This window comes from Centroberyx affinis, unplaced genomic scaffold (genome assembly GCF_046629955.1).
Source record: "Centroberyx affinis isolate AG114_WGS23_722 - 3 ecotype Tasmania unplaced genomic scaffold, CSIRO-AGI_Caff_v1 ptg000255l_1, whole genome shotgun sequence".
Taxonomy (NCBI): Eukaryota; Metazoa; Chordata; class Actinopteri; order Beryciformes; family Berycidae; genus Centroberyx; species Centroberyx affinis.
This window is the reverse complement of record NW_027278937.1, coordinates 138399-155300: the sequence shown is the minus strand read 5'-3', so window position 1 is coordinate 155300 and position 16902 is coordinate 138399. Positions and strand designations below refer to the sequence as shown.

Here is a 16902-nt window from a genome sequence, read left to right as displayed (position 1 = left end):
GTCTTTGTTCATTTGAAGGTGAGCCCTTCTATGTGTGACTGGACTGTTGTTGTTGTTGTTGCTGTTGTTGTTGTTGTTGTCCTCTGCGCCCCAGGCCCTCACGCCTGCCCTTCCTTTGTGGAAACGGTAGATAAGCACAATATCAAGTACGACGCGTCCTGTGGTGCCAATCAAAGGAAAGCCATGGGATCCCTGGCACTGACTGCAGCCAGTGGAATGGCAGGAGGACATGATGACCTTGGCTAAGCCCTGACACCGGTGTATCCGCTGTATTGATCCATTACCTTATCTGAGCGCTTGAGATGGATGGAGTGACACCCTTATCTCCTGTTGTGGTCTGCCACCACTCCCTCTTGCACTCAATGTCAACCCACAAAAACATAGCCTCTGTGTGTGTGTGTGTGTGTGTGTGTGTGTGTGTGTGTGTGTGTGTGAGAGAGAAAGCAAGTGCACGCACACGTAGATGTACTCTAGGCCTCATATTAATATCTATGATCTTCTGTTTAAAGCAAATGGAACTTGACAAAAGTTATATGATGATGTAGATGAAAATATACTATAGGAGGGGACATGGCCAGTTTTCTGTTGTGACACCTTTTCCTTAATATCCATTGTACATTTTGCTATCATGACTTTTATGATGTAACATGATAACTGTAAGGCGGAAAAAGAGATATTTTGATAAGATATTGCTTCAGCGGGATCATTCCTCCATCTGTATAGATGTTGCAAGGTTATACTTGTGAAATAAAGGCAAAGAAGGATGGAAGAAGGAGGCAGAGGGACGAGTTGAGCAGTGAAATAAATCGATTAGTTCTTCAGCTTCCACAGTGTCTTTATTTAGTGCTTTATCGGGCTTAAAGTGTCTGTCTATTGACTGGAGGGAGACAATGTGTCAACATGTCCCCCTGCATAATGTCAAAGGTGTCAAACCCTTTCAACATGCTCGGAGAACACATCCAAAGACACACAGACACACACACACTGCATGGTTTAATGAGGACTATAAGCGACAATTTTTGCATGGTTCAGTATGCCTTAAGCTTGACTTATCCCCGATTAAATCACCCTTTGCTTTCAGGCCAAATGATGTGCCTCAGATGCTCGTGGGCAGACAGCAGGAAAACTTAGCATTTGACATAACTGACGGCTTGAGGGCAAGTGACATTTCCAGCCCACAGAAACAGCCTGATACCTAGACAGTATAAAGGTGGCACTGACATTAAATATGCGCTCAGTGCTGTTTGGAATTGTTTCTATCCAAACTCCTGAATCCCAAGCTTCCTGATGGTGACATGGTGCTGGGAGGGGACGCCTGTGACAAGAGGGTCAATACAGCAGCTGCCAGGGTTGAAGTCTGTCATCTCCATGTGAAAAAGGGGGATAAAATCATATTTATTGTATGTGTCCCATGGGAGAGTTGGACGCTCAGCTGCAGTCATGAGACAGCCTGTTGTGGTTGCACTGCGACGGTAAAAGGAGCATTATTGGTAGAGACACAGGGGCATTGTCTTGTTGCCCTGTGACTGTGACAAGCAAGGGGAAATTTCTCTTTCTGCGGTCGGCGCAGGCTAATGGAAGAAGGTTCATAAATCATACGGGCAAGTGACAAATCTATCCCTTGGTTCTGGTGTGCTCAGAGTGTGTATTTCACATTTTGTATTAGATTTTCAAGAATCTGGTTTGTTTTTTTTCTTTTGCTGGAGGTCAGTCTAGCCATGGAGCCATTATAGACTGTAGAATGACTTTGGTGATCTTTGACAGGAGGATGTATTGACAGTGCAGGATGCCCAGAGCAGGAGTCTCTTCCCTGTTTGCACTCTGGCCTTCTGTGCAGAGACATAAAAGGATCGTTATTGTGTATTGTCATAATCCAAATGTGTGATACAATAACTGAACCATTTTGTGCGAGGCAACATCGGGCAACACTGGCTGTATTCTAGTCATTAAAAGGGACATGATTGAAATGAGATGTTACATGATAGCGCCCTGAGGGGAAACTAAGGTGAGTGCAATATCGTTTCATAAATGTTCCACTTGAGGTTTTCTCATTAGCTTGCATTAACCTTTCCAGTCAGCGTGCCCATGTGGAACTAGCGGATCGTTTCCTCTGCCTAAACATCTCTGACCTTGCCTCAATGGCAGCATTTTCACAACCAGTCAAAAACTGCTGCATTGCAATGCTGGTGCAACAATTGATATGATTAACTGCGTTTTGACTCAGTAAACTGTAAAGCGTGTAGGGCAAAGTACAGGTCATCATGGGTACCTGAACTACAACAATGTTGCAATGTTAGAAAAAAATGTTACATTCATGTTTTTGGTGTCAAAGTGGAGAAAAAAAATTAATAAATCAGTAGCGAGTAGAAACTGCACCCCACCATTCACTCTAATCAGTGTATCCCTGGCACAGTAGGGGGGAATTGAATATTTCATTTGTTTTTGTGTGTTTTATAATTTGCATTTTGCAGGTAATCAAAAATCATCACGTATATATGAAATATGGTTTAATGACAGTTGACAGCTTGCTTCCTGGTCTCCTGTTCAGTTTTATTTGGGTTTTTAGAGTGAGTAATGGTTGAGAGCCTTCGTGCAAATCAGTCTAAAAGCACCAAATTTGGCCCAGATGCAGCCCAGGGCATGCTCTAATGATTTAGCGAAAGCGCCCGAGCCGGCGACCACCGGGGTCACCATGGCGGCCAAATCCAATATGGCCGCTACCCAAAAAAGGTTTCGGCTATAACTTTTGAACCAGATGAGCTACAAATGCAAACTTGGTGTCTATTTTATTTTATTTTATTATTTTAATTTGGTGCTTTTAGACTGATTTGCATGAACAGCCTCATATCTCCCTAAGTCCCTCGACTATAAGAAACAATGGGTAACATTTTGTTTGTTTATGAGCGTTTAATTAATCTGTCCAAGGAAACCAAGAGAATACATCATAAATACAACACTGGGATTTGCTGCTTACAGGAATAAAAGGGCTGTAAATCCCCCCCAAAAAAAAAAAATCTATCTAAACACATAAAATAACAGTGTACTCAGAGGAACCGAATAAATACATCACTTATCATCCCAGTAAACTCATCTTGTTAATCTATCTTGATTACCATGGATATTAATATTTTACATGATGCAGAAATCAGGTAGCAGCATTATGAAGGTCAATGAATCATGAACATTTCTAATAACTAGTTACTTGATCACCCACTTTGCAATATCCTTTCCAGTAGAACAACCCCATCCTCCCTGTCTCCCTGTATGTTATGTATCTGCAGATCAGGGGCTGTTGCCCTGTAATTGGACAGAATTAAGTGTATTGACTACACTGTGAGGAAACAATACAGCCCCAGTGACAAAAGGCACAAGTCTGTACCTTACAGACATACTGGACCAATCTGATTGAAACAGTCAGTACTCTTGTCTTGAAGTGATGCACTACACTTTGGCATCAAGGTGCTAGATGACTTCCTTTTTGTAGTTGGAGGCTTCAGTGGCTTCACTACTACCTTTAAGGTGAAGTGATATAAGGGGGCAGATTATTTATAATAGTGCGTGGGTTTTACCAGCCCATCCCATCAAGATCCATCTGAAATCCCTGTTATGCTGAAATCCCTGTTATGCTGAATGTTTGCCCATCTTGATATAACTCTCTTACCACATGCATCCCAATAGAAATAATGAATTATTATCACCATTATCATTATTGCTAATTTGAAATTTCTGTATTTTGGATTTATGCGAGTAACCAAGGTGTTTGTTGGGCCAGCCCATTTATGCTTGGACAATATCTTTTTTCAGAAGCAAACTGAATATACTGTATAATAGTAGTCCTTGTTGTCTTAAATACAAATGCAATGTACATGTTTGTAAAATAAGTATCTGAAACAGACTCAACAGCTTGTTGAAGTAATGCAATGTTTGTGCTGTAGAAACGGACATGGCAATTTTTTCACAATTGTAGGAATCACAATCTAGGAATTCATATTGTCCATTATGTAATCCACAAATGGTTTGGAGGACTGATTTTGCAAGAACATCCACAGTCCAACTAGAAGAGCAGAGACATCTGCTGGCCGTGAAAAAAACATATAATGTAAATTATTAGCTATCAGTGATTGTTGTTGTGTTTATTTTAACCTTTTAAAATGCATATGTGTTCTATTTTCTGATTCAACTCAACCTTTTCTTACACTCCACATTAGGGAGGGTGACCAGCCTCGGTCTGGAAGCAGCTCACCCTGCAGGCTCCCTGCTGGGTCACCGCTCAGAGGGACGTGCTGCTGTGTTGGCTGAGCAATCATGGAGGCAGAATAATTTCCATGATGAAACTGTGACTGCACTGCATTGAATTACTTCATGAATCATAGCACAACCACTACCACCAGTCAGGCACAGAAAAAAAACGCTTTAATTTGTTTACAAAACATGCAAACAAATATCAAGTGAACACATCACAAAGGATATTAATATATAAATGCACTGATATTCAACAAGAAAACACAAAGATAAAAGATGCAGATAGTGTTGATGTGACACCGGCACAGTCGCATGAATAGTCACAAAACAATGGCAACGTATTTCCCCTTTTTGGATGAAACAAACATGACATGCTGCACAAATTCACACCCTGAATAAAGCCAACATTTCAGTGATCATCTAATATGTATTTATGCAATTCTTTTTTTGTTTTACAGCTGAGTGCTTGAGTAGTGACTCTTATTGCTAATATAGTGAGTCATTTCTTGAAATAATATGTCTTCTTACATGCTGTGCTCTGCAGCTTTTATTCATAACAACCAAAAAAAATTATACTGAGAATAGCACCTGAGCCTGCAGAAATCCTTCTCACTTGGAGACATGATGTTATGACAATCGTTCATCAAATCACCATTTTTTTGTCTTCTATTCAAAATCCTACAGCCTGTGCAGAAGGCAGTATGTGTTTCTGGCAAATATGTTGAAAAAAAAGGAATGGATTTTCTTTAAGGAATGTCAATCATTCATTGTACAACAGTCAACATTGAATCTCAGCAGAGGACATACCAGTAGTGTAACAAATCTCCACATTAACAAACAGCATATTTACATCATCATGCATCATCCAAACCAGCGTGGATTCCAACATTTATGTGATGAAAACATCTGCTTACATTTAATGCTTCCATATCTGATTCAGTCTGTGTATACATGCAGTAATACACATGTCTGGTACTTATATTTATATACAATGAGCACCATGAGTATTTGTTTGATTTCATAAAACTTTGGATTGTCAAAGTGTCAGATGAGTATGAGATTAAAATGTCGATTATCAGCAGATTGTGATTATTTACAGACATATCAGTGAAAGAACTACATCCCGTTTTTTTGTATACGGTTCCCCCGTTTGAGTGCTATAGAAGGTGGTGGCAGCCTTGTGGGCAGAGCAGCGGACCACAAACAGGAAAATTGCAATTCGATCCCCGGGGCCGACAGCTCAGAGTGGAGAGAGTCTGCAGAGCGAGCAGATGGGGAAACACTGTGGAGGCCATGAAGTGGACCAGTACCTCCTCTCCCCGACTCCTCCTGATGATGTCACCAGTGAAGATACTACACCAAGGCCTCACCAGCTCCAGCAGTGCTCATTTTGCGGCTGAATCAGTGGTGCTATCTATATGTCCTACATACTATGTATTATACAGTATGTGTGCTGTACTGTGAATGTATGGCAACCTGTCAGCTAAATCACCAAATCCCCCATGGCTATTCCACTGGGCAATTAAAATCGTTTTGTAAAAGAATTTAGATACTCTGAATACTCTGATTATAATTGCATCCACAGTAAAATGGGGATAACATGTACAAACACACACTGTATTTCTTAAATTTCTCATGTGATATGGCTGAAAATTTCTAATTAAAGTTAAAGATCTGCACTTTTTGCCATGTCATATTTAAATTTCACAGCCACAATAAAACAGTATTCTGCCAAAACATCAAACACTATAGAAATACTGATGGTGCTCACTGTATATGAATGTTAATACAATCATCCTGCCTTGCTTTCTCTCATAACAATTTCTCCTCTTTCTAATAACTCACTCTCACACTCTCACTTTCCCTTTTTCCTCCCTGTTGATCCCGAGCTTGTCTGGTCGCTCAGCTGTCTACAGAGCCGCTCCCCTTATTCTTGTTGCGACTGAGGGGGAAAGTGGACTTGCTCTGCGGCTGGGTCATCTTGCTGGCCAGGTAGACAAAGGGCTCAATTAGAGTGCGCCGATCCACCACCGACACCTCCCACAGGCGCACCTTCTCAGTCTTAGCCCAGTTCTGGGCCATGTTAGGGTCCACTCTCCTCTCCTCCTGCTTGTCCAGCTTGTTACCCAGCACCACAATGGTCACCTGTGGATCAGCAATATCACATCAGTGGAATCTCTAGCACTGCTCATTGTGCACCTTCATTATATCTACTATATCTCAGCTGTAACTATGGCTTACTCATTTTGCTGAAGATAGGCTTACTGTGCATGTTTGGCAGACAACAAGTTCTCTGCTCTTCTTAAATTGACTGGTTTCCCAATGTGAGTAAAAAAAATGATGCAACTTGCAAAAGCAAGATGACAATGGTGACTGAGAAGTTGATGACTATTATTATTATTAATATTAAATTGAGAGGATCTCAATTTTGATGTGGCGTGTTCTGCATAACTGTAGTTTAGCAATGATATATACATGCAATTAACAAAACAGCTATCAGTAGTTGGGTTTATAAGCATATACTGGTACCAGAGTAAGTTTAACAAGATCTTCTGTTTTGCAATGTGTCTGTTACATAAACTACAATTTATGATAAAGACGATCTGTCCTTCATCCCTTGCCTATAATTTAATCATATTTTTAGAAAAGGATGTGTTCAGGAAACATGTTCAAGTCTGTGTGGGAGTTATTTCAGTACCACATTCTGAGTGGTATCTATTACATTTGGGACTGATGGAGTATAGCATTGCAGCTACAGGCTGATTTCTCCATTTCCTGTGGGAAGTCCAAAAATAAGCCAAATTCATCCTTGACACCTTCAGAAGACAAATCCAAAGCACCGGATGTTCATGAGTGCATGTATCAAATGCAGTAATGTTGGAGATTCATAAGCATCCTAAAATTGCGAATACAGAGACTAGCAATTTCTCTGGACATTTCGGGGTCCCTCTAGTTTGGTCTAACACCCCCTCCATGAACCCCTGATTTACCTTACAAAGCATGCAGACATGTTCGGTCCTCACCTCTTTCTTATCTCTGTGACGGTCAATGTCCTTCTTCAGTGCCTCCATTCGCTTGAAGGACTCTTTACTGTCGATGCTGTAAACAAGTACGAAGCCATCGGCAAAAGAGTAGTAATGTCGAGGAAACTCCATTCCGTCCCGGAGGCCCCGAGTGTCGTAGAAGCGCACCTGCTCTCGCGTGCCACGGTCCGTTTCTATGGAGCCGATGTAGATGTCCTCCAACGTCTCCATGGGCTCAGAACCTAACAGTGGACAAATAAAGCCAGGTATAGGACTGTTGCATATACTGTGATATACTATACAGGTATTAGGAGGATTGTTTGTGTCATCAAATCACTGACTTGGAACGATTAATATGAAATGCATTTTTTCTATTTCATTATACATGAGCACTTTCACAGCTTTCAGATGTGCTGTGCTCTGTGTGTAGTTCCTCAATATTACATTGCAGTATCTTTTTATAAACCAAAGTTTGTGCATTTTTGAGGATTTTACAAGGCATTTTACTGCATGTTTGACAACTAATACTGCACTCAACAATGTCTCCATATGCATAGTCATTTACTTGTGTGTATACTTGTACTGTATATATACATAAGTATAAGTGTAAGCCCTAAATGTGTTAACATTCAATTCTGCAATTTAAATATGCTACTCATATGACATTGGACAGTTCTGTTTAATCTACTAGTACTAGTAAAGACTACTACTACTTTACCTGAGAGTTTGCTCATCCCCTAATCTGTGACATCCTGCTGATGCACAACTCAATAAAGGATGGATTACTAAAAATCTAAAATGTGACTGAAAGCAGCCAGAGTGATTTTACGGGGATAAGTTCAGACGAACTGTTAGTTCTACTATAAACAGAGCTAAGCTGCCTGGAAAAGCTTGAATTATCTAAGACAATCATATGACTGGTGTCACTAAAATGTGAGTACATAGTCCATAACCAGGTGAGGTGGCTCTCCATACAGAAATATAACTTAGTGAAGTGTTAAAGCATCAGAAGCACTCACCATGCTCACTTTGAAGGAAATTTGTCAAGCCAGTTGCTGTCAGTTACGTCTTTGTCTATGGACATGGGTTTCTATTATTTATTCAGCACAAAATTCCCAAGTTGTCCCGTGACAGGTCTATTGCTATACTGAACATTTCAAATGCCACAATTCCACATCTCTGCACACTGTCTGTCACAGGTGACCTTATTCCCAGTGGAATACACCAGATGGTCAGAGGTTGTCCTGCCACAATCAATGGTCTCATCACTCTCCTGGCACTAGAAAGGGAAATTTGGTCTGATGAAAACATAGTTAGAATAATTACCTGAAGAAGACAAAAACATGGTAAATGTCTGAGGCTTTGATGGAGTAAAACTTAAAATTTTCAGCGCAGAGACTTTGTCACCTGTCAATGGACTGTGTCATACTACATATGGCAACACCATTGATATGATGGACTATCAGTGGAACAACTTGAGCATATAAATCTATAGAACATCACAGATGAGAGTCTTGGTTCTATGGCTTCCACCTTTTGGATCAAGTTGATTAGGTGTTGTAATCACCTAGACTGTAACTTGAATATTTATTCTTATGTTGTTATTCCCATTTGCAACCAAATACATAGTAGCCTACATAGAGATGTTTTTGCTTGAACATACCACTCTCTCAGCGAGAGCCACTGTGTAAACTGTGACTATCAAATGCCCAACCTGCAACAACAACAGCGTTTTCCAACCAACTATGATTGTGAGCAAAGCACATCAGGTTTGAATGCCCTGGACGCACTGACCTCTAAACAAGAACAACCGTTTAAGCTATGACTATAAAATGTAATGCATGAAATGTGTGAATGACCCACCTGCAACATGATTGGCATACAGTAGTTGCTCCAAGACAGCAGTTTTGCCAACTGCAGCCAGGCCACACACCACCACTTTACAGCTTTTGCCCATGATGACTTCTCACTCTCAGGTCAGGAATCTGCTAATCAGGGATGTCACACAGATGGAAGCCTTTAGAGAAAAGTCAATGAACGATGTATAATTGTACACACTGTACTTAAGATATGTTGCAAAATTACATAATGTTACACACGTATTCTCTACTACTAATCGTTAGCTTGCTGATCAAATCTGACAAGTGGTAAGTGTTGAGCTTCACAACCTTAAGCATTAGCTTAGCATTAGCCTTCGGAGAGTCACGATATCAAATATCAACTCGCAAACGTTATTTGAAATTGAATAGTTTTGTAAGTTGACTCAAAACTCGTGTCTTAAAAATACAAACTCCAACATTAGCTATTGATGGGTACTTTATCTCTATTTGATAATGGTTTTACTTGCCAGCTAAACATTTACCTTCTCACCTGACGAACTACTTCCTGTTTACAGTTTTACGTAACGACTGCAGTGTTCCAAGGGGGCGGGGCCTGCAGTCCTGACAACAGTGGTCACGCCCCTCCTCGGTATCGGCAAAATGGCGACGGTGGACTGTGATGATGTGAACATGGACCCTGACATGGAAATGCTCAGTGACGAAGAATTGGAGAGGTATGAAAAATAAAGGCTCTGTCGTTAAAGGTAGAACTACATCTGACAACTAAATCGCTTGTTGTCAATGTACTCAAGTGTCATAGCCATGTTAATTTTCTTGTCGCACCATAAAAGCTAACTGTTAGCTATATTTAGCAAGCTAACGTTAGCTTGGTCGTCCTCCACTCAGCTCCTGTCCTGCATTGCCAGGCTGGAGTCATCACATTGTAATGGCTGTAGCAACCTACCGTTATCTACCGAGTGTGATAATAATAGTGGATCGGATGGAGTGGACTGCTTTTACTGTTGTGTTTCTGTTTTACTGTGATATATCTAGCTAGATTACTAACTGGCTGGCTAATGACACCATTCACTCAGACCGTTTGGTCGTGATGTAAAACATGAAAGGCTTCCAAAAAAAGCAGTGGCAGTTGCCCACTGCCCACACCATGGTGTCATATGTTCCTGGCTCTCCTCTCCCTCTCTGCTTCAACTGTCATAAAATATCCACGTGTTGGATTGGAGTAGACACTTCTGCACTGCTGGTTTGGCTCTTGCTATGTTTAGCTTATGTTGGCCAGTCAGGATCTGCATAAGAGCCCCCTTTATGCACACTGCCATTCACCCTCTTAGACATGCACTCTGGAAGGTAACTTGATATTACTTACATAATTATGAATGTGAAGCACAGACTTAACACCCTTGCAGTGTGCATGCTTCTTTGTGTAAAAAGACAAGAAGTACAGGTGTTTTACTGTTTGTAAAACAGACCCAGAGTGACCTGACCCGTATAGCCTCAGTCTCATTTTGTCCTCATAATGGCACAGTGATATAACAACTCCCTTCATCTCAGACTCTTGTCAACTGAATTTGCATTAAAGCATTTTCTTTGTTTCCACTCCCTTTTATCCAGGGAAGCAGAGGGCTTCAAAGAACAAGGCAATGCATATTATATCAAGAAGGATTACTCTGAAGCATACAATTACTATACCAAGGCCATAGGTAATTATTTAATCAATATTTTGATTGTTCATCGTTTTGTTAGTTAAGTGGGTGATGTTGATTACCACATTGGCCCAGAAACAAAATTTGGATTCTGTTCCACTCTGAGTAGGTATCGATAAGTTGTCGATTTTTCCACAGACATGTGTCCGAAGAATGCAAGTTACTACGGAAACCGGGCGGCAACTCTAATGATGTTGTGTCGGTACAGAGAGGCTTTGGAGGATTCCCAGCAGGCGGTGCGATTAGACGATACTTTCATGAAGGTAGGTTGTGGGAAACAAGCTGAGGCAGCACTTTAAGACGGGAAGCAATCAGGGTTAGTCATTGTTTTGAGTGTGTTTTTATGCACAAAATACCCAACTGAATTAACAGGAATGAACATCCCAGATAGATTTTTGGCAGACAAATAAGGGGATGTTTTCACTCCAGTATGTGAACTGTTAGTCTTTTGCCCACAGGGCCATCTACGAGAGGGGAAGTGCCACCTGTCCCTTGGCAATTCAATGGCAGCCAGCCGTTGTTTCCAGAGGGTTCTGGAGCTGGAGTCCGACAACAGCCAAGCCCAGCAAGAGGTGAGCTGGCCTCAGTCGCAGAGAGCGTGATCTGACAACTTCCACATGATCATCCACTATCAAATCAGCTCTGGCCAAGCTAGTGCAAATAGAGTACAAAAGTGTGATACTGAGCGGTTTAGCAGGAGATTATCTAGAGTTACTGTTAATTCCCAATGATCAGACCAGGAGGCAAGTTTCAAGTTATTCAGAGGAAGTACTGTTGTTTGAATTGCTCTGATTGGACTAGCCTGCATGGCACAGAAGAGTGGCCTGTGGAAGCTGTTAAGCAGTGAAGTCAATACAACTACTACAGGTCTTTTGCATCTTCACTGAATACCACAAATTCCTTTCTCAGCTGAAGAATGCAGAATCCATCCTAGAGTATGAGAAGATGGCTGAGATTGGATTTGACAAGCGTGACTTTAGGATGGTAAGCTTTTCATCGGTTACATTCTTATCTAATTGCGTCTTTTGTGTGGAATGTCAACAATCACAGTCATGTCTAGCAGCAGAGACGGCAAGTGTGCTGTTGGTGTCTCTAGGTCGTCTTCTGCATGGACCGTGCCTTGGAGTCGGCCTCAGCCTGTCACCGGTTCAAGATACTGAAGGCAGAGTGCTTAGCCCTGCTGGGACGCTATCCCGAGGCTCAGACTGTAGCCAGGTAACAGGGCAGAGTTGAAAAATACTTGAATATTAAATTATTTATTGACACAGGTTTAGTATGATTTCTCAAAGTCACGCGTCTTAGTCTTTTTCCTGAGGGTAAGAGGTAACTTAAATAGCATTCTTAAGCACGATGAAACAGTCCTTTTTCTTTCTACGATTTTTAATTTATGCTTTTTATTTATTAGTTATGTTTTCTTTTAGCATTGACTTCATTTGTTCCTTTTTAGTGATATTCTGCGAATGGACTCTACTAATGGGGATGCGCTGTATGTGCGTGGTCTCTGTCTGTACTATGAGGACTGCATTGACAAGGCTGTCCAGTTCTTTGTCCAGGCCCTGCGTATGGCTCCTGACCATGAAAAGGCTCGGCTCGCATGCAGAGTGAGTTATTCATTACATAACTGAGAGTTTATCAAATCCATACAACGGTGTTTATAGTTTTATTTGTGGACAACTTGCTATGAGCACAACCATTAGTCTGAAGTCTAAAATGTAGCTTTTACCTGTGAAAGGGGCTTTTACAATATAGAAAAAATGGCCTCTGAAAATATCACAACGTGGATTTCTCTGACCCATTTTGTGTCTGAATTGCCTTGCTGCTAAGGTCGCTCAGACTAGTTTGTAAGGCTGTGTCCCATGTCTTGTCTTCCCAGAATGCCAAAGCACTCAAAGCCAAGAAGGAGGAGGGGAACAAGGCCTTCAAGGAGGGAAACTATGAGGCAGCCTATGAGCTGTACTCCGAGGCTCTGACAATAGACCCCAACAACATCAAGACTAATGCCAAGCTGTACTGTAATAGGGGCACTGTTGGATCTAAGGTGAGCAACAAGCACAGGAGAGACAGCAGTTGTCTTTGTTTTGAGGTGTGGTTGCATCTGACAAGTTGTTTTGGAGTGGGGGTATTGTCAAGGCAGGCACATTTGATTTTCAAAGCAACTTCGATGGAAAACGAACCCGGGCATCCTCTGTTTCAGACTGTAAATCCTTCAGGAAGTTCCACACACTCTGGCACAATTTCAGACTGATTTGACACAATGTAGGCCAGAGTGCTTGTCCCGGGTGAAAATCTGGCCTCTAGCATGAGGCAGCTGTCTTGTCTATGACGCATAGACACGCACACAATATATTCCAATTCATAAAGTAGCACAAGCACAGACCTTGTGAAGAGAGCAGCCTCTGCCCTGCTTACAGTGTGTGTTTAGTGGTGATGTCTTTGCCATGTTGCACATGACTTTCCTCTGTCTGACCAACAGAACTAGGCCAGCATCTCTCCCTGTCTGTCTCCTCCTTATGCGGTCACTCTTTTTTTTCTTTTTTTTTCTTTGACAGCTGAAAAAACTAGAACAGGCCATTGAAGACTGCACGAAGGCAATTAAACTGGACGAGACCTATATCAAGGCCTATTTACGGAGAGCACAATGGTATGTCAAAGAATTCTAACTTTGCATGTTAATGGGGGCGATGGTTATATTTTATATTTTTAACACAGAGAGACAGAAGACAGTATCACTATCATTGTCTGTACTTCCATTTCATTATTCAAAAATTTTTTTGCACAGTGTGCTTGTTGAGTGTTCGCACTTGTGATGCGGATTATACATCCTCTTGTGTTCCATCTAGTTAATGTATGTATTTTCTTGTGTGCATCTAGAGAGGACTACACACTAAGTATCTGCTGAACTACACTTCCCATCTGAGCAAGAGCAATACAGCACAGGTGTTATCTATACAGCTGATTGCATTGATGATCATATATGGACCTAGTTCATTGTTAAGGCTGCTTTGCCCTGATGAAGGTCTTGTGACCGAAAGCTTGGCACTTGATTTATTAAAGAAACTTGCATGGATCTAAGTGTGCAGTACCTTCTTCCTTAATATTGTTCTTCGGTCTTCTGGCACCCTAGCGCATTCAATAGTTGTGAGTGCGGTGATCTTCTCAAAGAATTATTCAAATTGGGCAAAGAAACTGACAGTCTTGCATGTGTGCATCCTGTGCTGCAGCTACATGGACACAGAGCAGTATGAAGAGGCGGTTCGGGACTACGAGAAGGTTTACCAGACAGAGAAGACAAAAGGTGAGGATCAGACTCTTCTAGTGTGGCTGAGCGGCCACTCACTTCACCGCAACCTTTTCCTCTCACTCTGCTTCTCAGTACTGTAACATCACATACACTGGTGTCTCATCACTATTATTACATAATGCCACGTTACATAACATATCAGGTATCACTGTGTTAGGGTCTCAAATACAGTGTTTTGCTGCCTGCTGCTGGGTTAAAGATACTGCTCCTCTTACTGCTTGCTTCCCCTGGCCTTTCTGTCTGTTTTCTCTGTTCCCTAGAGCACAAGCACCTCCTGAAGAACGCCCAGCTGGAGCTGAAGAAAAGTAAGCGGAAAGATTACTACAAGGTGCTTGGGGTGGACAAGAACGCCACGGAGGACGAGATCAAAAAGGCGTACCGCAAACGGGCTCTTATGCATCATCCAGGTGCCTGACAGAACAGACAGTTTCCCTTTAACCATGAAAACACAATTGTTGATGACATAGTAGATGCCTTGTTGTATAACAGACACAAAGATAACACAATATGCTGTTGTCCTTCAGTCCAAATTACTTATTTTTTTCTTCTTTTCCCTTCCAGACCGTCATAGCGGAGCCAGCGCTGAGGTGCAGAAGGAAGAGGAGAAGAAGTTTAAGGAGGTGGGCGAGGCGTTCACTGTGCTCTCAGACCCAAAGAAGAAGTCTCGCTATGACAGCGGTCAGGATCTGGAGGACGACGGCATGAACATGGGAGGTCAGCAGCTGGGGTGGGGTGGGGTGGGGTGGGAGGGCTTGGAGGGTGAACAGGTTCAAGGTTCAGTACAGATTACCTAGAGAGGAGAACATGTCAATTTTGTGGTGAGAAAATAGTACGTGTCTGGAAATTTCTTTGTTCTGATGTTATTCTTAATTGTTTTGTGTCTCCACCAGACTTTGATGCCAACAACATTTTCAAGGCATTCTTCGGAGGCCCAGGAGGTTTTAGTTTCGAAGGTAATTCATGTATGTACACAAAAAGCTGTGGGGAAACAGTGCTTTTTCTACTTCCTAAAATTTTCAACAATATTCAGATTTTCAGAATGCAGTAAATGTATTTCACTTATTTACTTGTTTCTTGTTTATTTCAGCATCCGGACCAGGAAATTTCTTCTTCCAGTTTGGTTAATTGGAGGATTCATCTACTTAAACAGTTGCTACATCAGGACTCTTCAACAATGTCAAGCCCCCCAAACCACCATCCTTATTTAACATATCTGACTGTTTGCAAGTCAGACTCTTGTCTATGCCATTGACTGAATGAATGCTACCCAATGACAACATGCAGCAAATGAAAAACGCTCGTATAGCAAGGATACTGAGAAGGCTCAAACCGAGTTGATGTTGTTACTGGTTTTGAATTTGGTTTTCTTCTCTCAGAATGAAACAAACTTGAAAGTCAGTAATGGCTAGCAACCCTGGTCCAAAAATCCTAGGATTTTTGAGATAGGAGAGATTGTGCAGCTGTCGTGTCAGAGCTTTTAGGGATCCGTGCGGGAAGTGACACCCTGGGGAAACTCTTGAGATACAACTGAGCATTGAGCAAGCTATTACCCAGCTCGCCTCAACTTACTGCCGAGGGGGTATTCTCTGCATGAAAGTTAATAACTTGCTCAATGATTTCTAAAGGAAGTGGGAAACAGGCATCCTTGTGAGGTGAATTCTGTGTGGGCAGAGCAGCACCTCCCCCTTTATAAGTCAGGCAAAGACAGTTGGCTGCCCCGAATTCGCACTTAAAACTGCCTCCTTGTCATAAGCCAACAGGAGCAGTTAAAGTTTAGCTTTTTTTTTTTTCTTTCTTTCACAACAGCTGGAGCCTAGACTTGTATACAGAACAGCTGAAGCACAGTATGAAGAAGGCAGTGGAGATAGCTACGCTGGCTCGTCACGCCAGCGCCGTCACCCTCTTGTTGTTACCTTCCTCACCACAGGTTTTATGTTTGATGTTGCCATTCACCGATTGCTGCATTGTACATTTTACTGGAATGTAAAGTGTTGATTTGTGATGATAGTTGACCGTTTTTTTTTTTTTATTTTGATATGTATATTTATTGTAAATTTGCTGTCTGATAGACCTGTCAGTATAAGATGAGGATGCTCTTCTGTTATATAAAAGATTTAAAAGGGCACCAATGACGAGCATCCCTCTGGCACAAACTCAGGAAAAGAGTTAAGTTTTGCTTGTTCCGCATCATAAAATATTGCGCAGACATAGAATATGCTGGATGTGTTCCTTGACTGTGATGCAAATTGTCAGATTTACAATACTACAGATAGGCATATATCTGTAATTGCATTTTAAGTACAGTAATGTAGAAGAATGCTGACTGATTTTTTTAATTGTCTGAGAAAGTCTCTGCCTCTCTTTTGGGGTTTTGGAAGGCCTTTGGTTATTCTGGCACTATATGATGATGAAAGCCTGTTAAATTACTTCTAAATAACGAGTTTGGAGTGTGGTGTTCACTTGGTGCACTTGATGAAAAAAGGAAAGCGTCCTCATCTTTGCTCTGATACATTTTGCTCTCAAGGTGAAACAACAGTCCTCTCTTAACCATGGAAAGTTACCAGCCATGTAAATAAAGTTGGCCTCCTCTGGGTTTCCCCTAAAGTATTTGCACTCTTTTGTTTCAGTCAACTCTATTAGAATTGTTTAACAAAAATTTTGTCACACTGAACACTTAATACCATCGTGAAATGACTGCTGTGTGTAACTGTAAGCTGCCACACTTATGGATGTTTATCCTGTGAAGTGCAAAAATGGAGGTCTTGCGCACGAGGGCGCTATTTCCTCCAATCCGT

The 16902-nt window shown here is 41.6% G+C and overlaps 2 protein-coding genes across 8 annotated transcripts; one reads left to right on the top strand and one right to left on the bottom strand.

Moving 5' to 3' along the window:
- Positions 1-4391: 4391 nt before the first annotated feature.
- On the bottom strand, positions 4392-9666 carry nkiras2 (NFKB inhibitor interacting Ras-like 2). Of its 6 annotated transcripts, none has more exons than XM_071545557.1 (4): positions 9628-9666; positions 9129-9282; positions 7266-7507; positions 4392-6387 (listed from the first exon to the last, which is right to left on the bottom strand). In XM_071545557.1, exons 2-4 carry the CDS (start codon positions 9220-9222, stop codon positions 6145-6147), a joined length of 579 nt encoding a protein of 192 aa, XP_071401658.1. In that variant the 5' UTR covers positions 9223-9282; positions 9628-9666; the 3' UTR covers positions 4392-6144. The 6 variants fall into 6 exon arrangements, with proteins under 6 accessions (XP_071401658.1, XP_071401672.1, XP_071401690.1 ...); XM_071545571.1 differs by having other exon boundaries at positions 9129-9250; positions 9628-9661; XM_071545589.1 differs by having other exon boundaries at positions 9129-9250; positions 9636-9650.
- A 63-nt stretch (positions 9667-9729) lies between these two features.
- Positions 9730-16702, top strand: dnajc7 (DnaJ (Hsp40) homolog, subfamily C, member 7). Of its 2 annotated transcripts, none has more exons than XM_071545465.1 (14): positions 9730-9819; positions 10715-10803; positions 10945-11069; positions 11265-11378; positions 11716-11790; positions 11903-12021; positions 12254-12407; positions 12680-12844; positions 13356-13447; positions 14028-14101; positions 14368-14514; positions 14669-14821; positions 14998-15060; positions 15195-16702. In XM_071545465.1, the coding sequence occupies exons 1-14, from the start codon at positions 9746-9748 to the stop codon at positions 15230-15232; spliced, it is 1482 nt and encodes a 493-aa protein (XP_071401566.1). In that variant the 5' UTR covers positions 9730-9745; the 3' UTR covers positions 15233-16702. The 2 variants fall into 2 exon arrangements, with proteins under 2 accessions (XP_071401566.1, XP_071401560.1); XM_071545459.1 differs by having other exon boundaries at positions 9746-9819; positions 14998-15069.
- Positions 16703-16902: the final 200 nt, after the last annotated feature.

Excerpts from the sequence above, each read along its gene's own strand:
- nkiras2 (XM_071545557.1), bottom strand. The coding sequence starts at position 9,222 with ATGGGCAAAAGCTGTAAAGTGGTGGTGTGTGGCCTGGCTGCAGTTGGC. Across the intron at positions 7,508-9,128 it reads GTATGCCAATCATGTTGCAG|GTTCTGAGCCCATGGAGACG; the intron begins GTGGGTCATTCA and ends GTCCACTGTTAG. Across the intron at positions 6,388-7,265 it reads GTCACAGAGATAAGAAAGAG|GTGACCATTGTGGTGCTGGG; the intron begins GTGAGGACCGAA and ends GCTGATCCACAG.
- dnajc7 (XM_071545459.1), top strand. The coding sequence starts at position 9,746 with ATGGCGACGGTGGACTGTGATGATGTGAACATGGACCCTGACATGGAA. Across the intron at positions 13,448-14,027 it reads TATTTACGGAGAGCACAATG|CTACATGGACACAGAGCAGT; the intron begins GTATGTCAAAGA and ends CCTGTGCTGCAG. Across the intron at positions 15,070-15,194 it reads TAGTTTCGAAGGTAATTCAT|CATCCGGACCAGGAAATTTC; the intron begins GTATGTACACAA and ends TGTTTATTTCAG.